The sequence below is a fragment of the Homarus americanus genome, unplaced genomic scaffold, assembly GCF_018991925.1.
Source record: "Homarus americanus isolate GMGI-L3 unplaced genomic scaffold, GMGI_Hamer_2.0 scaffold31037, whole genome shotgun sequence".
NCBI classification, from domain to species: Eukaryota; Metazoa; Arthropoda; class Malacostraca; order Decapoda; family Nephropidae; genus Homarus; species Homarus americanus.
Genome location: NW_024722227.1, coordinates 10,891,422 through 10,913,662, shown reverse-complemented (window position 1 = coordinate 10,913,662; position 22,241 = coordinate 10,891,422). Strand labels below are relative to the sequence as shown.

The following is a 22,241-nucleotide window of genomic DNA, read 5'->3' as shown; positions in this document are numbered from 1 at the left end:
TGGAGCGCCTGAACTTGCCTCGCTTATACTACAGACGGGCAAGGGGGGACCTAGTTGAGGTGCATAAGCATCTCAGGGGGAACTACTCAGTTGAGTGTCCTTACTTGGAGCTAGCGGACGCTCGCCCCACAAGGGGTCACAGCTCAAGATTGAAGAAGCCGCAAGTCCAGAAAACCGTGAGAGCAAACTTTTTCGGAGTGAGGGTTGTAAACTCTTGGAACAATCTACCAGAGAGTGTTGTGACGGCACCGAGTGTGAGCTCTTTCAAGACAAGACTTGACCAACACTGGAGTGGGTTCAGGTACATTCAGGAGCCGGTGCATGCCCAGTATTTGCCAACAGTGCGTGACAGAGACGTGACCGATCGCCCGGGCGGCTAGCGAGCTGATCTTTTGATGAAGAAGACAAATGAAAAGTAAAAGTACATATATATATATATATATATATATATATATATATATATATATATATATATATATATATATATATATATATATATATATATATATATATATATATATATATATATATATATATATATATATATATATATATATATATATATATATATATACAGTATATATATATATATATATATATATATATATATATATATATATATATATATATATATATACAGTGGTCCTCGGTTAAGAACACAGTTCATTCCAGAGTTGTTAACTGAAAATATATATATATATATATATATATATATATATATATATATATATATATATATATATATATATATATATATATATATATATATATATATATATATATATATATATATATATATATATATATATATATATATATATATATATAGTGGTCCCTCGGTTAACAAGCACAATTCGTTCCAGAAGGATGCTCGCTAACCGAAAAATTCGTTAACCGAAACCATTGTTTCAATGGGTTTTGGGGTAATTAGTTCCAGCTCACCGAAAATTTCATACAAACTAAAAATAAATGCAGTAAAGTACACTTGCTTTGAGGTGTGCATGTAGAAGGCTCCTGGTTGATGATGATGATGATGATGGGAATTAGAATGGGGGTGGAGGAGAAGGGAGAAGAGAAGGCATTGGGGTGGAAGAGAAGTCACCCCATGCCGCCATTTCACCCATAAAATTTTAGTTCACTTGGTGTAATTCAAGATTATTTTCTTTAAATCAACACTGCACTGCGCTATATATTATCAATACAGTATGTAAAATGTGTTTCAAAATGACCAATAATTTGACTGGAAACATAGAAAAAAAGCGTTTATGTTCAGGGACGCCGCTTCCATTAGGCGAGGTTAGCAAATGCTAAGGGCGCCAAAGATGGTAAGGGCACCAACAGATACAGTGTCACCACCACAGCTCCATTCTTCACAGCCAACAGATGCAGTGTCACCACCACAGCTCCATTCTTCACAGCCAACAGATGCAGTGTCACCACCATAGCTCCATTCTTCACAGCCAACAGATACAGTGTCACCACCACAGCTCAATTCTTCACAGCCAACAGATACAGTGTCACCACCACAGCTCGAATGTGCTGCATCCAGGGCTGCACCTGTTGACCCTGTAGTGGACTTCTCCCCTACAACTGCGTAGCTGCAGCCACCAGCTGCTACCATCTTCCCTAGCAACCAACTAGCGGCAAGCGAGCGGCGTCACCAGATGTCACCGTATCCTAGCAACCGAGCCAAAGACCGGTTACTTCTCGGGTTTTCCCAACATGACTCATAGATGACTCACGGCTGCCGGGTATATAAGCTCTGTCTCTCCATTGAGATTCATTCTGGCCATTCTTCTTGAACAAACAACACCTCCTCCTCCGCCGCTGCCTGGCGGCCCTCGCCTCTCCTCCGCCTGCCTGGCGGTCCTCGCTCCCGCCAGCGAGCATGGCGACCCACCAGCTGTCCTTCTCTGAGCTTCCTCACCAACCAGCTCTTTCATTCTGGCCCATCTTCCTGAACACGCAACACCTCCTCCAGCAAGCTCCACGCTGTCCAGCTTTCATTCAACCAGGAGGCCAGCAACAGGCAACATCTTCTCTAACGAAGCTCCTGCATATCTACCTCCTTCAACACGCTACTCACCGAACGTCTCTACTGAGCAGCTCCTCACCACACGGCACCTCCAGCACCAGACTGTCTATCATATAACTTATATTATACAAGAAAACCACCTTAGAGTTTCCATCCATCCTGAGTGCTAGACAACATTATACCACGAAATCCTACAACCCACTGACTGGCCATCCTCAATGTCCAACCAGGAAAAAGCAAAACTTGTTCGCAGAGGACCTTACCAGGTTGATCCTAATTATGTGTTTCCAAAAAAGGATGGGAGAAGATGTCAACATGATTACTTTCGCCAAATCTTAGTAAATGGAGAGAAGATCCAAAGAAGTTGGCTAATTTATTCGGTGAAACAAGATAAACTTTTTTGCTTCTGTTGTAAAACGATTTCTACGAAACATGTTAGAATGGCTGAAGAAGGCATCAATGATTGGGAAAATGCCAGTCATTTGTTCAGCACACATGAAAGTAGCATAGAACACACTAAAAACATGACAACATGGAAGGAACTGGAGGTCAACATTGTAAGAGGAAGGACGATAGACCGACGGGAATTGGAAATATTAATGGCTGAGTGGAACAGGTGGCGCCAAGCCCTCACTAGTCTAGTGGGGATTATTCAGTCTTTAGCTGAAAGAAATTTGGCTCCAAGAGGGTCAACCGAAAAACTTAACTGTCCATCCAATGGTAATTTTCTCCAAATAGTGGAACTTTTGGCTAAATTTGATCCAGTTATGAAGAATCGTTGAAAGTAATGCAGGCAATGCAGGCAATCACAGTCACACTCACTACCTTGGCCAAATGATCCAAAATGAACTGATTAACATTATCAGTGCAAAGATTACTGAGAGAATCGTGGACGATATTAAAGCATCGAAATACTTCTCTATTATTTTAGACTGCACCCCTGATTTGAGTCACAAAGAGCAACTTTCTGTCATAATCAGGATAGTGGCACTTGAAGACAAGCCAACAATAAAGGAGCATTTCTTGGGGTTCCTTGAGGTAGAGAATTCTACAGGGCTAAATTTGTCATGCCTTCTACTCGGAAGACTGAAACAACTGAACATTTCTTTTGAGGATTGTCGAGGTCAATCTTACGACAATGGAGCATATATGAGAGGAAACATCAAAGGAGTTCAAGCCAGGCTTCTTCAACAGAATTCTCGGGCATTATTTGTCCCGTGTGGTGCCCATAATTTGAATTTGATATTAGCTGACGCTGCCAATAGCTCCCTAGATGCAACTTGTTACTTCGGATATTTAACGAAAGAATTCATTGTTTTCAGTCTCCCCTCAGAGGTGGCAAGTTCTTTTAAAACATGTCAACTTTACTCTGAAATCGTGGTCAGACGTCAGATGGGAAAGTCGAATAAAAAGTGCGGAGGCAATTAGATATCAACCCGCGCAAATCAGTGAAGTGCTTTTGGAGCTCAGAGAATCTGCAACTGACCCTGTCATCAAAGTTGAGGCTCAATCGTTGGCAGAGGAAGTAGGGTCATACCGTTTTGTCATTTGCTCAGTTGTGTGGTATGATATACAAGTACTCAGCAAAATTCAGCACGTGAGCAAAGTAATGCAGTCGACTACGATGCAGCTCGGCGTGGCTGTAGATCTGCTTAAGAAGACCAGAGATAATATTGTCAGCTACAGAAATACAGGTTTTGCTGATGCACTAACTATTGCTAAAGAAATTTGTGAGGCGATGAACGTAGACACCGTGCTGAAACAGAAGAGACTAAGAACTAAAAAAATGCCACTTTAGCTGTGAGTGTGCAGACGAACCTGTCAGCGATGCACTCAAAAGGATGGAGACTACATTTTTCAATGTGGTAGTGGACACTGCGATTTCCTCTCTTAATGAGAGGTTCAAGACCTTGGGCGAGGTGAATGAAAAGTTCAAGGTATTGTTAGGGTTCACGGACATGTCTGACAAAGACATCGTCGATCACTGCCAAACCCTCAGCAACACGCTTACTCATGAGGGACACTCAGACATTGTTGGAAGGGAAATGGCTATGGAGCTGCAGAGTGTCCCAGATTTGCCTTCCAAGAGAATGACAACAATGGATTTTCTCACCTTCCTGCATGAAAAGAAACTTACTGAAGTATTCCCGAACTTGTGGGTAGCTCTGCGGATCTGTGCAACTCTCCCTGTAACGGTGTCGGCAGCAGAGCAGAGCTTTTCTAAGTTAAAACTGATAAAAACTTATTTCCGATCCACAATGGCGCGGCAACGTCTTAGTGGGCTGGCCATCATCAGTGTGAACCATGCATTGTCTAGGGAATTATCGTAAGATGATGTAATTGACGAATTCGCTTCCAGGAAGTCAAGAAGAGTCAAGTTATAACTGTTATAAGCAGGCACGTAGCGAAGCGGAGAAAACGGTGGAATCCAGAATGTCATGACATATGTTAATTGAATTGCTTATTGTTTAAATACAATGGTAGTTTGATTTTGAGTGTTTTTTACAGTCACTTTTCATGCCATTATTTTATGTTGCTTGTATTGTGCTTTTCTTTGGATATTCCACAGTTTAAGAGGATTTGCTAATTAATGCATGTATTAGCAAATTAAAATAGATCAGTGTAAAAAAAACAGTTACTTCAATATGGTACTGTAGTGGACGTCTCCCCTACAACTGCCTACAACTGCGTAGCCACAGCCACCACCTGCTACCGCCTTCCCTAGCAACCAACCAGATGTTACCGTAACCTAGCAACGAAACTAGAGACCTGTTACTTCTCGGGTTTTCCCAACATGACTCATAGATGACTCACGGCTGCCGGGTATATAAGCTCTGTCTCTCCATTGAGATTCATTCTGACCATTCTTCTTGAACAAGCAACACCTCCTCCTCCGCCGCTGCCTGGCTGCCCTCGCTTCTCCTCGCCTGCCTGGCGGTCCTCGCTCCTCACCAACCGGCTCTCATTCTGCCCATCTTCCTGAACACGCAACACCTCCTCCAGCAAGCTCCACGCTGTCAGCATTCATTCAACCAGGAGGCCAGCAACAGGCAACATCTTCTCTAACGAAGCTCCTGCACATCTACCTCCTTCAACACGCTACTCACCGAACGTCTCTACTGAGCAGCTCCTCACCACACGGCACGTCCAGCACCAGACTGTCTATCATATAACTTATATTATACAAGAAAACCACATTAGAGTTTCCTTCCATCCTGAGCGCTAGACAACATTATACCACGATACCCCTACAGTACCTTGATTACTTTGTGGGCAAACCCAATCGTGAAGTGGGAGGCAGGTGGGGGCGCCAGCTGCAGTCCTGCTGAGGGCGCCAAATAGGCTGGCGCTGGCCCTGTTTATGTTGAAAAGTCTCAAACAAGATGTTCCTTCCTCGGAACTGGTAAACAAATTGACGCCAAGCTTGGTGTGTTGAGTGGCTGTTTGGCGTGCAAAAAACTAGTTTCCTGTATAGTAAAACCTCGATTAACCGACTTTTGGATTAACCGTCAATCCCGAACTCCTAAAAAAAAAAAAAAAAAAAAAAAAAAAAAATTACAGGGATTAGACCACCCGGGCACAGGTCATTGACCCACATCGGGGCCTGGGAGGCGATAATGTAATAATAATGATAATAATAATAATAATAGTAATAAAGAACCATAAATAAATGCAAAAATGAAAAAAAAAATCAAGAGTGAGAAACAATATATGTATGTTGCGTTGTCAATAGTAAGAGAAGCAATTGAGACCCTGCAATTGTGTGTAAATGAGGCAGAAAGTCAGATCAGCAGCTTGGGACTTGGTCACAATTTTTGTGATGACATATGTTTTTTGACTTTTCCATTTTTTATTCACGGTTTCTGTGCTGGTTCATATTTATTTACTAAAGTGGTTAATGTTTTAGAGCAAATTCCATTGAAATATGAATGGCAAATGAGCAAAAATGAATAGAGGCAATTAAATGAGGTAGGTTAGGGAAATGTACTTTGAAAATGTATGTTTTATTTCCGTAGACTTTATGTAGGCTACTATTAACCGACCTTTCGGATTATCCGTCGGCCCCTTCCCCCCATACGTGGTCGGTTAATCGAGGTTTTACTGTACTTCAATTATGTTCAATAATTGTTAAAATAACTAAGAAATTTAATATTAAACTTTTAAAATTATTGAATAGTAAACCTTCTTGATATTTACTAAAATGGTAAGGAATTTAAGCCCTAAAACCGATTACTGTATTGGCGGACTAATACTACAGCTGGTGGGTAGCCAAATGCAGGCGAAAATATGTTGGGAAAAATTTGGAAGGAAATCGTTAACCGAGAGTTTGCTCGTTAACCGAAGTGAAGAATCTTATGGAAGGTAATTCGTTAACCGAGGCGCTCGTTTACCGAGGGATCACTGTGTATGTATGTATGTATGTATGTATGTATGTATGTATGTATACAGTATATATATATATATATATATATATATATATATATATATATATATATATATATATATATATATATATATATATATATATATATATATATATATATATATACACACACACACACACACAGTGGTCCCTTGGTTAACGAGCACAATTCGTTCCAGAAGGTTGCTCGTTAACCGAAAAACTCGTTAACAGGAAACCAATGTTTCAATGGGTTTTTGGGTAATTGGTTCCAGCTCACCAAAAATTGCCTAAAATCAACAAAAAAGGTAGTAAAGTACACTTACTTTGAGGTGTGTATGTAGAAGGCTCCTGGATGATGATGATGATGGGAATTAGAATGGGGGTGGAGGAGAAGGGAGAAGAGAAGGCATTGGGGTGGAAGAGAAGTCACCCCATGGTGCCATTTCACCCAAAAATTTTAGTTCTCTTGGTGTAATTCAAGATAATTTTCTTTATATCAACACTGCACTGCATTATATATTGTCAATATGTAAAATAAATTTCAAAATGACCAATAATTTGTTTGGAAACACAGAAAAAAAGCATTTAGTTGAAGAGAGTCTCAAGCAAGATGTTACCTCCACTGAAAAGACACAGAGAGTGACACCTGTTTGGTGTGTTGACAGGCTGTTTGGCGCGCATAAAACTAGTTTCCTGTACTTCAATTATGTTCAATAATTGTTAAAATGACTAAAAAATTTAATATTAAACTTTTAAAATTATTGAATAGTATAAACTTCTTGATATTCACTAAAATAGTAAGGAATTTAAGCCCTAGAACCGATTACTGTATTGGTGGACTAATACTACAGCTGGTGGATCGCCAAATACAAGCGAAAGCATGTTGAGGTCCGCTCATAAGAAACTCGTTAATCGAGGGATTGCTCGTTAACCGAAGTTAAGAATCTTATAGAAGATAAATCGTTAACCGAAATCTCATTAACCGAGGCGCTCGTTAACCGAAGGATCACTGTGTGTGTGTGTGTGTACAGTATACTGTATATACCAAGGTGTGACATTGGGAAATGCTCCAAGCATGGTCTCAAAGTTCATCTCGTACTCATAAAGGATATCCCATGTTTTATTTATTTATCATATCACCACTTATCAGCTTACTAGTCATTCACTCTTTTACCAGAAGAGTTAAGGTAAATAAAGCAGGAAACTTCATTTTGCCACACAGACTTTACTCGCCCAACTACAAACATCAGTCTTGTGTCCATGCAGTCTCTTGTTAATAATCATTGAATCTTTATAAAGGATAGATAAATTACATCTATATTATGTCATCATCAGCAAGTAATATCAGTATTCAAAGGATCTAAAATAATTGTAGGTTAAAAATCGCCGATCTAGAAAAATCAATTTATTAGAGAATTGTTGTCACAAAACCATAACCCGATACAAAATAATCTTGATTTAAAAAAGATTAACTTAGCACTATATATTTTTATGTTTGATATGAATATTAAGCAAAATTTAGTCACGTCAAGTTGCTTGTTATATGCAATGATTGACTAAACAATTCGGGAGTAGCACTTGTTTAATAACTTTTTTTTTTTAAATACGGTATTAGTACTGCATTGTGTAAAAATAGAACTTAACGGTATACATTTTTCTAAGAAATTTGGCGAGGTAAGATGAGAATCAGTTGAGTTAGGACCAATTAATCCTTGAAGGACCTTATCTAGTTAAGTGTAACAGCATGCACATTGCATTGTATAATATATATATACAGGCACAGAGTATTGTATATTATACTGTGTACAGTTAAGTGATATTTATTGCATCTTACCCTAACAGAATTGTCCTTTACTATTATAATTTTCCTTTTGTAATACAGTATGTAAATAATGTTACCTGAGAACACAAAAGTGGCAAAAAAGTTTGAGGATGTCTACTTAATTTGATCGAAAATACACTCAAATTAAATGTTACATTCCACATATAGAGAGCAAGCAAGTAACAACTGTTAGACTTAAATGGTAACCATGCCTGCCTTTAATTTAACAAGAAATCAGATTTAAACTCTTTTACCATTTGTATAAGGCACACATCATAAAACAATTCAAAGTCTTCTATAAAAGTTATTACAAGATTTTTCTATATTACATTAATTATGATTGGTTGAAATGTAAAAAAGACTGCCTCTCAAGCAATGATGATGATGGGAAATAGAAGTGGGGATGGAGGAGAAGGGAGAAGAGAACGAAGTGGGGAAGGAGTAGAAATCACCTTTCAGGGGACCCATGCTTGATGTTGTCATTTCACCAATAAAATTTTAAGTTCACTAGGTGTAATTCAAGGTTATTTTATTTTAATCAACACTGCACTGCGCTGTATATTATCAATATGTTAACTAAATTTCAGAATGACCAATAATTTCAATGTAAAAATGCAAAAATATTCAAGACACCAACAAAATAGATGTTTACTCCACTGTCAACAAAGCCCAACTGATTCCTGGTGGTTGAGCCAAGCGTCTGATAGGCGCACAAAAAGCTAGTTCCCTATACTGCATATATTATCAATATGTTAAATAAATGTTAAAATTACTAATAACTTTAATATAAAAAATGCAAAAATATTAAATAGCACAACTTTCTTGATATTTACTCCACTGGAAACAAATGTAAACATAGAACAGATTATTGAATTGGCAGACTAGCCCATCAGCTGATGCTCACAACAAAATGTGATGTTCGTAAGGATTTCGTTAATCAAAGTTTTGTTCATTAACCGAATTGAAGATCCTTATGAGAGGTAATTCGTTAACCGAAATTTCATTAATCGAACCGCTCGTTAACCGAGGGACAACTGTGTGTATGTGTATATATATATATATATATATATATATATATATATATATATATATATTAAAAGTCCAAAAATCCGGATGCCAGAAATCTGGACCACCTGAGAATCCGTACTTTTCAAAAAGTCAAACTGGTTTTTTTTTTTTTTGCGGGCTTTTGTGTGTATGTGCGCATGCGTGAGCGCCACAGCTGCACAGCGACAACAAGCGACCACGTGGTCACCACTTTAAAATGAGCAATCAAACTGTGACAACATATGTAATTTTGAGTCCGACTCTTTCCATTTACAGAGTACTGTACAAGCCCATAATAATGGCTCCTAAAGTAGATAAACTTCGTTGTGTGAAGAGAAAGAAGAACACGTTGAAATTGAGTGACAAACTTGAAATAATTAAGAAACTAGAACGTGGTGTGAGCAATACTGTTCTAATGGAAACATGCGACATTGGAAAGTCTGCAATTTATGATATAAAAAAGGCAAAGAATAAAATTCTAGAATTCACAGCTTTTTCTTTAAAACTGCTCGTTTTGATAAGTGAAGCATGCTATATTTGCTAATGAATAAACTATCAAAATGTACCTGTTAATCTCTTCTTTATTCCTCCTTAAATTTGATTTTTAAAAGTACTGCCTGAGAATCCGGAAAATCTGAAAATCCGGACTGACCCAATCCCCAAGCAGTCCGGATTTTTGGACTTCTACTGTATGTATGTATGTATATATATATATATATATATATATATATATATATATATATATATATATATATATATATATATATATATATATATATATATATATATATATATATATATATATATATATATATATATATATATATATATATATATATATATATATATATATTGGCAATTGCAAAAAGGTGCAAAATTTTTACTATTATTAAATTGAAATACTGTACTGTACTATGAATAGAGTTATTGTAAATGAGGAGATACAGTCCATACCTGCATGCATTTTTCTTTACTAGAAGTAATTTCAGCATATTTATAAATTATACACTAGTCTGTTTAATCTGAAAAAGAACAAGACCATCTGGTGTGATCTTTTACATACTAATATGTACTATATATGTACTCCTATATTAGCCAAGGGAAGAACAATTCTAGAAAGCGGTATGTTATTAACTGGGCCAAGGAAGGTCTTACACCAGGAGTGCCTGTGATTTAATTTTACAGTTCAATAGGTTACTACTTCAGTATTTAAATACAGTATATTCCCTTAAAGCTCGCAGTTTTAGAGCTTGCATCCCTCGGAAACTCATGCATTGCCATGGAAAATAAATAAAATAAATCAGAGGCAGTGTGCCAGAGATCAAGAGGAGTCAACACTTCAGTACAAAGCACCATATTTCCCAGGTCATAAGACGCACCCTATAATTAGCAAGGTGTATTTGAGAAAATGATTTTTTTGCAGATTTAATAGCCTACTGTACTGGCAAGTCCAAGTCGCTGGCTATATGCTATCATGTTTCTCACTACCACAGCTCACTATCACTTTATGGACCTATGATCAAACATTTGTTGGTATTATTGATAAAATTTACCTAATTTAATACAAAAGGACATCATACACATGTTGGTACCTATGGTATACACATTACAAATATTTATCAGAACCTGGCATGTTCACTAGGAACTGCCCAGTACAGGGATTTACATCCTGTGCACCAGATCACCTGACATTTCAGAGGTATTGTCACTACCACAACTAACTATCACTGTGTGGATCTAATGTCCATACAGTGCTATTTCATGTTGTTTATTTATTTATATTATTTCATATTTTTTGTATTGTCTTATGTATACATAATGTTGTTATACATGTGCATATAACTATTTACTGTATATACGGTATGTATTTTGCACACTCATGGAACTGGCATGAAAAGCTCGCAGATTTGCTTTCTCAAGGGGTCTATTTTACCTAACCCCACCGAGCTTTAAGGGTACACTGTATTCTGAATACTCTGTATTCAATAAACTTATGAGTGTTTTCTAGCACACCAGCTGCATCTTGAACACTAAGTTGAAACACAGTGACCACAGTTTGAAAATTGCACATCAACTGTTTTGGCTGTAGAGAAGTGTTTTTTGACACAACAACAACAGTTTCCTAAGGTTCATACAATATGATTATGATTATAGACATCCTTGTCATGGACAACTATACATCGAAAGTTCCAAATAAACCCATAAAGAAAAACTTGTGTGCATGGAATTTCACATAATCTCATCTGTGCTAGAATGAATTTCTTAAAAAGGCAATGTAGATTCTGAAGTGTAGAGTGAAGGAAGAAATCAAAGGGAAACGTAAATATTATGCAAGTGGTTGTCAGTCGGATATAATATAACATGGTGATGTATTTTGGACAAATGAACAAAATTATTACAAATTTTACATTTAAAATGGTTGAATATTAAGTTACTTGAAAAGATGAAAGATAAGGTATAGAGTAGTAAGAGCTAGGAGTATGTGTACAAAAAGTGTTAGTATGCAGCATTGCACAGTAACATGCTATCATAGTATTCTTTAAAAGTATTGTGCCAGCCACCTTCCTCTACTGTTAAGAAAACCATACCACAAGAAATCTATAATTCACCAGAAGGATAAAATTATATACAATACTTTGTCTATAAACTTTATTGCATTATCTATGAAAAGTCTGTTTAACTAGCTATATTACCAAATATTTTGTTTACACAATCCCATACTCTCATCAGTTCCTTAAGAATACCTTATTTAGAAATGGTGCTGAAATGGTGATAACATAAACCATTTCTTCACACAGGTCAACTTTTCTGCAAAATGAGAATGGGATTTTTACTTAGCATTCCCCCCCCCCCCCAAAAGGCATTTTTAGTTATATCTTAATTAGTCCAGTCAATTTACCATCAAAACTTTGCTATTTGTGACAACAACCATGCTGGAGAAAATTCCAAAAATAAATTTAATTATCAAAATCTTTTTCAAATGCAACTGTAATACTTATGTCACTAACAATAATATTATGTGCTCCTGTTTATAAAAAAAAAGGGAAATTGCAATTTATAAATCCCATACTTTTCACCTTTACTCTTTTCCCATTTCTGAATAATACAATCCCATAAACTTTTGAGAAAAAAGGAAGACCTAGATGAAATGTCTGCAGCCATTATGGGAGGCAGTGAATCAGCAGGAGTTTCAACCACCCCATTATACCTGAGCCTTGAATTATAAGCCATACCTACTATACCCAAAAAGATTCCTTCTGGTAAGACTACAAAGAACAAGGGGAAAACTATATGGTAACTAGTAGGATGGCTCACACTGACACATGGGCAAGGCCATAAACAATAGGTCCAACAAAAAAATACAATGAAAATTGGGCTTGGTTAATCATCATAAACAGATTAACCCTTATACAAAGTCCTTTCCTCAAAGTCCAAATCAGGAGTAAAGATGATAGAGATGGCATTACAAAATCCATCCTATATCACAGCGACTTCATGAAATAAAACATTTGCCTTCCGGACTTGAGTTTCCATCAGCCTTCTCAATCTCGAGGATGACTCTTGTGAAGATGTCACTTACAGCCTGAAAAATACAAAGTATGGGTTTTTTACCCCTATTTTTTTTCTAAATCCATAAATTAAAAGAAACAATATGCTGGACAGTTAAAATAAATGGGGTCTGAGAAAAATATAAAAAGAATGTCCTATAAATTATTGGGAGCATCCTGTACAGTACTCAGCCTAGCCAGTGTAGTCTAAACCCTTGATAGGACTGAGTAGTTTCACACTGATGGTAAAAAATATAACATTACCATTTTCTGCTGTTAGTTATAGTTTATCACAAATATACTGACCTCATGCTGCTTGGCACTGGTTTCAAGAAACACAGCTTTCCAAGTGTCTGCAACCTTGCGTGCTTGATCAGTGCTCACAACACGTTCCATGTGTAGATCATTCTTGTTTCCCACTAAAACTACAGGAACGCTGCAGAAAATTTTCATACATAAATAGAGTAAAACTCATCAAAAAAAGCAATTAGAAATAAATAAGACTAAATCAGGACACCTGTGAGAATGAGAGCAATTTTTAAGTTGATTAGCTCATTTCAGTCCCTCAGGCTATCAGGGCTTGTTTAATTTCGACTGTGTCAGCAATGCAAAGTAATTTTGTATGTGAATTGGTAATTAGCAAGAGTGACACCCAAACCATGATCCAGCTGCACTCTGTAAACCCCCTGTTGCTTGAATGTTCACAAAGGTGAATCCCTTACCTTATCATGTGAATTGAACCCTCCTACCATAAAATTAAAACTCAAAGAATGAGGGAGGGAGGAAGGAAGGAAAAAAAAAAAACGCACGCACGCACACTTAATTTTGCTTTATTCTATAGCAACATGCCATCTCCATGGAGATGTAGTGTAAAACTTATATACTAATTAAATTATATTAAGCTATTTTATATGTATTTGACTAAAATTAAATTACAATACAAGTATTGTTTGGCAAGGGAACAGGCAACTTAGACTTTGACGAGTATTATCTGCAGGGTTTTTCAGGACCCTACCCTCCGTGGTTGACGAAGGTCTACTCTGCGTGCATGCGTGCGTGTGTGTGTGTGTGTGAGAACTTGAAGGTTATCCACCTCCCCTGGATCAAGCATATCCCTTAAAACTAGTCTGAGAAGTCCCAGTTACCGGAACCACCAAAGGGCATAAAAAATACAGCAAGTCACACAATCATTGTGGAACTAGTTTCTCATTAACTGGCCCAGTCATAAAGCAGGCTTGCAGTGCCAACCTCACTTCCAACCAACTTTCACGGAACTACCAAGGAGGCACGTTAGATCGGAGTCATTTCTCACTGGCTCCATTATAAATGAGGTTTCCAAGATCAAGCCATCATTATTAACCTGAATTAAGCTTCTTATGACTTGTGTATCAGAAGCAAACTATCAAAAATGAGGAAGTGAAAATAAAAACCAAGGGCTGTGCTGCTTGCACCTTCACAAGGATGTTACTCAGGAATTGGCTTTACAAACTCCAATGTGCCATGCAGCTCTCTAATGTCGTTTGTGCTTAAAATCACTACAGTATCTATTTGGCAACTCAAGTATAAAATTTCTTATAAAGGGACACCTCAAGGTGGCCCCCAACAAGGCGAGGCTTGCAAGGTGTGTCCAGAGGGAGATGAACAGGATACAATGCTTGTGATTATAAGACAACTGACAAGATAGAGATCTCACCCTTGTTAACCACTGATTCACCTGTCAAGCTGTTGGTTATGAAAACTTTCACTGGAATATTCCATGGGTAACTTCAATCCTAATTTTAGCCACGATATGAGATTTTCAAGCTTCATTTTTTTAAAGCAAAATAAAGTTGACTCAAGAAATAAAGGAGAAAATAATCAAAGTAAAAGCAGACCATCTTGTGAAAACAATCATCCCATTTATCCATATTTAAACAGTGTAAGGTAGATCTGAATATAGCATAACCGTAATGATTATTTCTTATAATAAAATATATGAATGACTACAATAAGAAAATTAATAAGGCTGTATACCCACAGCTTAGGCCACTTAATCCACCAGATATACTAGACCAGAGGATCATAAAAGATTAAAGAAAATGATCAAACTGTCAACTTTAAGATTCAGCAGTAACAAAACAACAGGGGTTGCATAATGGTAGCCAACTACTGTACTCTAATTTCGAGGCTTTCCACTTGCAATAATTTTTCTCAACACAGAGAACAATAAAGTAATAAGTTTTAAGTCAATTCTAATGATAAACCAGACCTGGGTAGTCATGACCCCACTTACCCTATCTGGAAAAAATATATATAATCTGTATTATTTCAATAAAATCTTATTCTGAGAACAAAAACAAGAACTTTCAGGACTCACGTAACTTTCCCCATCATATCAAGAATTTTATCATATATGACTTGAGCCACTTCAAATGATTTCTCTGATGTAATGGAGTAGACCAAAACATAACCGTGGATATCCATGGAGTACTGTGCAGGAAAGATGCTGTATTCATCTTGTCCAGCTGTATCTACAAGTTCCAGGCCATATTCTTGTCCTCTCACCTGCACAAATAGGAAATATTAGTGCACAAATTACAAAATCTTATTTAAATTTTACTGTACAGTGATCCCTCGGTTAACGAACGCCTCGATTAACGAAATTTCGGTTAACGAATTACCTTCCATAAGATTCTTCACTTCGGTTAAAGAAAAAATTTTGGTTAACGAATTCCTTACGAATTTTTCCCAACATGTTTTCACTTGCATTTGACTGTTCACCAGCTGTAGTATTAGTCCGCCAATACAGTAATCGGTTCTAGGGCTTAAATTCCTTACCATTTTAGTAAATATCAAGAAGGTTGTACTATTCAATAATTTTAAAGGTTTTATATTAAATTTTTTAGTCATTTTAACAATTATTGAACATAATTGAAGTACAGGTTGTACCTCTCTAGTCTGGCAACCTCGGGACCTGACCGGTGCCGGACCATGGAAATTGCCGGACCATGGAAATTCACCCTTTTCCTGGATAGATAGTGACTTGTGCTTATGCTTGGAAGCACTAGCACCACTTTCTCTGCATCATGGTCTCTTTGAAGGCATATTGAAGGGTTAAATGTCGTATAGTAGCTTCTCAAATTTTGCGAGTTTTTAATTCAACGTATTTTATTGGAACACAAAAAAAATAAATAAAAATTTTGACGGCAGAAATTTGAATTTCGACGGGTTTGAATGGCTCGCCAACGTGCAGACGACGTGCATAATCGTGTAAACAGCGTCATTTCTCTTATGTGCAAAAGATTCATTATTGTTTATAACTGAATGTCTTTTTTATTGAATTAATGTTTATGTGTGCAAAATGAGCAATACAATTCATTAATAATACGTAGAATATTAAAACACACGAGGAAATGACACAGCATTGTTTTCATTGATTACAAAACCAATGACTGACTGGTTCTACATATAAAACTGAAGAAAATAAGACCTTGGCTGTAGCTGTAGTAAAATTAATATGGTTGTTTTAAGTAATGTTATTTAATGTTAATAAATGGAACAATAGAAGTAGCTAACGATAATGGTAAAGAAAAAAGAGAGATCGCGTATGTAAGTGCGCACACGTAAAAACATATCGTCATTACTTTACATAAGAATATGAAAGCAACACTTATTTACTGTTCATATAAATTTTAATTAATGTTTCTGAATTTGTTTTTATTGAATTTATGTTTGTGTGTGCAAAATTAACAATACAATTTATTAATAATGAGGAGACGAGACGGCTGCCGGCATTGTTTATGTTAAAGCTTACAAAACCAGTGACTGATTGGTTCTACATATAAAACTGAAGAAAATAAGACCCTGATTGTAGCTGTAGTAAAATTAATGTAAAAAAAATTAATATGGTTGTTTGAAGTACCTGTAATGTTATTTAATGTTAATAAATGGAACAATATAAGTAGCTAACCATTAATGGTAAAAAAAAAGTGAGACTGCGCGTATGTAAGTGCGCACATGTGAAAACATATCGTCATTACTCTACATAAGAATATGAAAGCAACACTTATTTACTGCTCATATATATTGAAGGGTTAAATGTTGTACTCTGTATAGACAAGCAGAGAGAGAGAGAGAGCAGCCGAACTGCCGGATGTAAACAAACCTTAATTACCCGCGGGTTTTTTTTTTAAGGGGATTAGCCCACCCGGGAATAGGTCACTGACCCACATTAGGGCCTGAGGGGCAAAAATTTAATACTCCTGTAATAATAATAATAATAATTCAATAAGTAAAAAAAAAAAAAAAAAGCTGCCTATCTACCTATTGGACAAACTAAAATCGTTCCGGACCATGGGAGTTTCCGGACCACAGAATGCCGGACTAGAGAGGTACAACCTGTATTAATGTTCTCATATTTTTTTATTTTGGTGTATTTTTATAAAAAAATTTATTTACTATGAATAATTATTATTATTATAATTATTATTATTATAATTATTATTACTATTACATTTTCGTCCCCCAGGCCCTGATGTGGGTCAGTGATCTACGCCCGGGTGGGCTAATCCCTGTTAAAAAAACAAACAAAATGCCCCACAAAAAAAAACTTTTGGTTTTCAGAGCTTTAAGGAATTTTGGATAAAGGGTTGTCAACCTATATATATATATATATATATATATATATATATATATATATATATATATATATATATATATATATATATATATATATATATATATATATATATATATATATATATATATATATATATATATTAGGTTTTATATCTATAAGTGTAAGTAATAAGAGTGCAGAGGTCTTATTGCAACGATATCTTGTGCTAGTCAGGCCGCAACTCGATTATGCGATTCAGTTCTGGTGCCCTTATTATAGAATGGATATCAATTCACTAGAGTCGGTGCAGCGAAGAATGACGAAAATGATTCCGGGACTTAGAAACCTTCCATTTCAGGATAGGTTAAAGAAACTAAACTTGCATTCCCTAGAAAGACGAAGAGTGCAGGGAGATATGATAGAAGTATTTAAGTGGGTGAAAGGAATCAATAAAGAGGATATAGATAAAGTTTTTATAATATCCAAGCAGGATAGGACTCGGAGCAACGGATTTAAGTTGGATAAGTTTAGGTTTACGAGGGAGATAGGAAGGAACTGGTTCACAAATAGGGTGGTAGACGAGTGGAACAAGCTTAGCAACTTTGTAGTAAGTGCTGGAACGCTGGAAAGTTTCAAAAGGAGGCTGGATAGATTCATGGATGATAGAGAGTGGTAGTAACTTTCGACAGGAGCTGCCATGCACAGGCCAACCGGCCTATTGTAGACTCCTTATTTTCTTATGTAGCAAAAAGTGGTAAGAGGAAAGCTTGGAGTTTATTGGAAGTCCAACCGTAAGGCATGGGTTACAAGACAGCTCTTTAATGAATGGGTTGTTGAGGTGTTTTGCCCGTCTGTCAAGAGCTACCTAACCACCAATAAACTCCCTTTAAAAGCTCTTCTCCTAATGGATAATGCCCCTGGTCACGACCCTGAACTTGCCAGCACTTTGGAGTCTCAATTTGACTTTGTCAAAGTGTTGTTTTTGCCTCCCAACACTACATCAATCATGCAGCCAATGGACCAGAATGTGATCAGCAACTTCAAGAAGTTGTACATGAAGAAAATGTTCAGGAGGTGTTTTCAGGCAACTTCCACTGATCCTGAACTAACACTGGCACAGTTCTGGAAGACATAATTTAACATCCTGGAGGCTGTAAAATTGATTGTGTCATCATGGCAAGAAGTCTCCATTAGATCCCTCAATTCTGCATGGAAAGCAATGTGGCCATCAGTAGTCCATGATTTTGAGGGATTTGAAGAAGAAGCAGAGTTGGACAAGGAGATTGTATCCATTGGTCAGTCATTGGGCCTCGAAGTGGAGGAGGTTGATGTGGAAGAGCTTGTGATGTCTCATGAGCAGGAACTTATTCCTGATGATTTGCAGCAACTGGATGAGATGTTGGAGGCTGACAGTGGTGAGGAGGAAAGGGAAAGTGATGACCATACTATGTCTAATTCAGATTTGAAAGATGTTGTTCACCACTGGGAGATGTTCAGGAAACTGGCTTCAAGGCACCCAGATGTAGAAACAACAGAACCTATTTTGTGCAATGTTGAGGACAGAGTGGTCTCCTTCTTCAAACATCAGTTAATGATGAGGAGGAGAAATGCCCCACAACCCAAAATAGAGTTTCTTTACTAAAAGGCATTGGGAAAACGATGCTACCCCTCAGCCTTCCACTTCACGAAGGAGAGAGGATGTTCCTGCTGGAGAATCTGTCAGTCCAGAGGTGCCTGACATTTTTATGGAAGGTGACACACCTTCCAAGAAGCAGTAATATGCTTCTCCTCCACCCCCACTTCCTTCTCCTCCTCCACTTCCCACTTCAAATTCACATCAGCATTTGTATTTCACACACTTCAAAGTGGCGGCGGTGGGTGGGCGGGTGCAGAATTAATTTCACTCACCTAGAACTTAGCCAAGGCGGCATTCTGCTCGCCAGTAGATTAATCCAGCCCCTGAAGAACCATATACTTAACACTTCGAAAATATAATATAAAATTAAATTTAAAAGTAAAGGCATCTAAACCCTGAAATACACATTGTAATAAAAAACAATAATAAATTAGTAAAAAAAAAAAAATTAAATAATGTTGCTAGAGCCGTCATATAGCACTTCAATTTATAGTAAAACTGTTTAGTTGTAGAATGTTCATAGGTGAATGTTAGAAGGCACCCGTACCTACTGCAATTTTTTTATGCATTTAGGTACTTCACACAATCAAAAAACCCACAATGGTTTCAGTTTACAAAATTTTCGGTTAACGAACAACCTTCTGGAACGAATTGTGTTTGTTAACCGAGGGACCACTGTACTAATGTACTAAAGTTTTTATCTCTTTTGCAAAATATATGCCGTTTATATTCAAATTATTCACTGTCTTGCAAGGATTCCAGCAATGCAAATTATATTCTCCTAACTTTAGTCTGTGATATTATAAAAGATAAAAACTGTAAGCCTAAAACCACCAAACCCAGGAGGGAGGAAGGAAGGAAGGGCAAGTGACAGTGACATGTTTGACAGTTGGCGCCGAAGGTCTAATGAAGTATTTATTTGTTTATTTATGTCCTTTCGATTGAGTTTGTTTTTTACTCATAAAATGTCACAGAAGTGACCGGGGAAAATATAGTTTACATTGCTGGAAATTCTTATAAGATAGTGATTAATTTGAATATAAACGGCATATATTTTGCATGAGATAAAATTTTTAGTACATAGTACATTTTAATAATGTAAAAATTTTTCAACTATCTTTTGATAGATTTACATACATTTCTGGGTGTCTCTTTATCTTCTCGGCACCACGAGAACTCTCACTTTTACGCTTGCCAGCCATTTTAAAGGGAATTACGAAGGAAAATTTGGTCAGTACACAGAGCAATCACTAACGGTGGGACTCGAAAATACGTAATTTTATTTAATTTTTTGTACGACTGGGGCGGTTGTATGTCCGAGTGGTCATAGGTCGAGTATGTCGTAAGTCGAGGCATAGCTGTACTGTACTGTAACCTTTTGAAATGGCTCCCAAGTGCCCATCGAGTGTTAGTGATGTTAGTGTTGTGAAGAAGTAATGCAAGACCATCAGCCTTGCTATGAAAATGGAGGTTTTAAACCGTTTTGAGAAAGGTGAATGTGCTGTGGACATTGGTGTAGCGTTAGGCCTAACCCCCACAACAGTGCGTACTATCTGGACCAGCACAGACAAGATTAAGGCTAGTGCTGGAAGTGGTACTTCTATGTAGCAAAGGGAGGCTGGGGGAACGTAGCTAGCGTATTTTGTATATTTCTTATGGGGAAAATTTATTCCATCAACGATGTTTTACAAGAGCATAACCATGACGTTAAGCGAGGATTTCCTGTATAACACTGATGCTGGCCTTTGATATTTGAAAATAAAGAAATAATCCAAAATATGTTTAATAGATTGCAAAAATTAAATAAATCTGATTTAGCACTTGAGCACATGTGGCAAAATGTCAATCCTGGTAACTTTGGCCATACAAGAAACCCTCGATAACTCGGCATTTGATAACTCGGAATTTCATATAACTCGGCATGCATATGGTCTCAGAATGTATTATAGTATAACTCGGGAAATGGCAATATATAAACTTATCTGGGAAAATCTCAGCATATCTGGCCACCTACCATGCCTCTGTATCACCTACTACGATGCTTCATTCTTTGCCTGCAGTGCTGTAAGTGTTACTTTTTTACATTTAGTAATTACATGTACACATGAATGGGTTGATAATTTTTTATTGTTGTATTTTTGTAGGAGGGGAAATGCCTCGATAAGTCGGAATTTGGGATAACTCGGCAAGGCCAGAGCCCCATATGTGCAATTATCGAGGGTTTACTGTAAATTACAATACCCTTGAATAAATTAAGGCAATAAATAACATTATAGCTTAACTGTGTGAAGCTACAGTACTGTCCTTGTGTTACATGCTTTCTCCAGCAAATAGTTACATATTATGATGCTTGAGAACTTATACTGTAAGATTTTTTTATAATTATTGTGCAGAAAAACAAAAATCCTGTCCATTAAACAGTCAATGAATGAATTTAGTGTTTTATCACTTTTATTGTATACACAAATTCAGTAATCAACAAATTCTGATTTTGAAAAAAAAGAAAGTAAAGTCTAGTAGGCAGAAAATTTACGTTCAAGAAATACAGAGATAACTTTTTAAAGTTAATAGTGTGTACAGAATACCATAATGCAGGTACAGTACAGTACTGTACTGTATTTGGATATGTTGTAAATATAGTATCTAACCAAGTCACAAGATTCAAAGTAAAGATCTATGATCCTCTATTGAGTAAATTCTTCAGATTCTTCACTTCAGAGCTGCACGATTCTTCCTTTTCACACTTCAATATCACTTCATTTAAGACTGGAAGAAAATTATTGGAGTTTTTATTTGGAGAAATATATACAGTATTTGATCACCTAAAAGCTGTGTAAGATGTTTTAGTGTCAAAGTATGACATTATCTCAAAAAGAGACAACTAGAAGCAGCTGTATGATGCACCTGAACAATACCTGCACAGTATTGAGTTGGCTAATAGCTGTAACCATACACCAGCTTTGTGCTCACCAATCTAAAATGGCTGACTGGTAAAACTTTTAACAAAACTTATGGTCTGTTCACTCAAACCTTGCAACTGAGGCTTAGGGTCACTTTGTAACAAGGCAGCTGATTGGCTGGTGGACAGACACCCGAAGAGTTGCTACAGTTCTTCAATATTTAATTTATCATATTTACTTTCTCATCACAT

At 36.8% G+C, this 22,241-nt stretch overlaps 3 protein-coding genes across 3 annotated transcripts in view; 2 read left to right on the top strand and 1 right to left on the bottom strand.

Moving 5' to 3' along the window:
* Positions 1-2,869: 2,869 nt before the first annotated feature.
* On the top strand, positions 2,870-3,833 carry LOC121862521. The gene is made up of 2 exons (XM_042360827.1): positions 2,870-3,317; positions 3,421-3,833. The coding sequence occupies exons 1-2, from the start codon at positions 2,870-2,872 to the stop codon at positions 3,831-3,833; spliced, it is 861 nt and encodes a 286-aa protein (XP_042216761.1).
* Positions 3,834-3,876: 43 nt separating this feature from the next.
* Positions 3,877-4,365, top strand: LOC121862520. Its single transcript, XM_042360825.1, has one exon. The coding sequence runs from the start codon at positions 3,877-3,879 to the stop codon at positions 4,363-4,365; it is 489 nt and encodes a 162-aa protein (XP_042216759.1).
* A 7,578-nt stretch (positions 4,366-11,943) lies between these two features.
* Positions 11,944-22,241, bottom strand: part of LOC121862383 (GTP-binding protein Rheb homolog) — a 52,495-nt gene continuing 42,197 nt past the window's right edge. The window contains exons 3-5 of the mRNA XM_042360649.1: positions 15,214-15,401; positions 13,164-13,293; positions 11,944-12,892 (exon numbers count right to left, since the gene is read on the bottom strand). Coding sequence (XP_042216583.1) covers positions 12,803-12,892; positions 13,164-13,293; positions 15,214-15,401 — 408 coding nt within the window. The 3' untranslated portion in view covers positions 11,944-12,802. The remainder of the gene's footprint in view (positions 12,893-13,163; positions 13,294-15,213; positions 15,402-22,241) is intronic.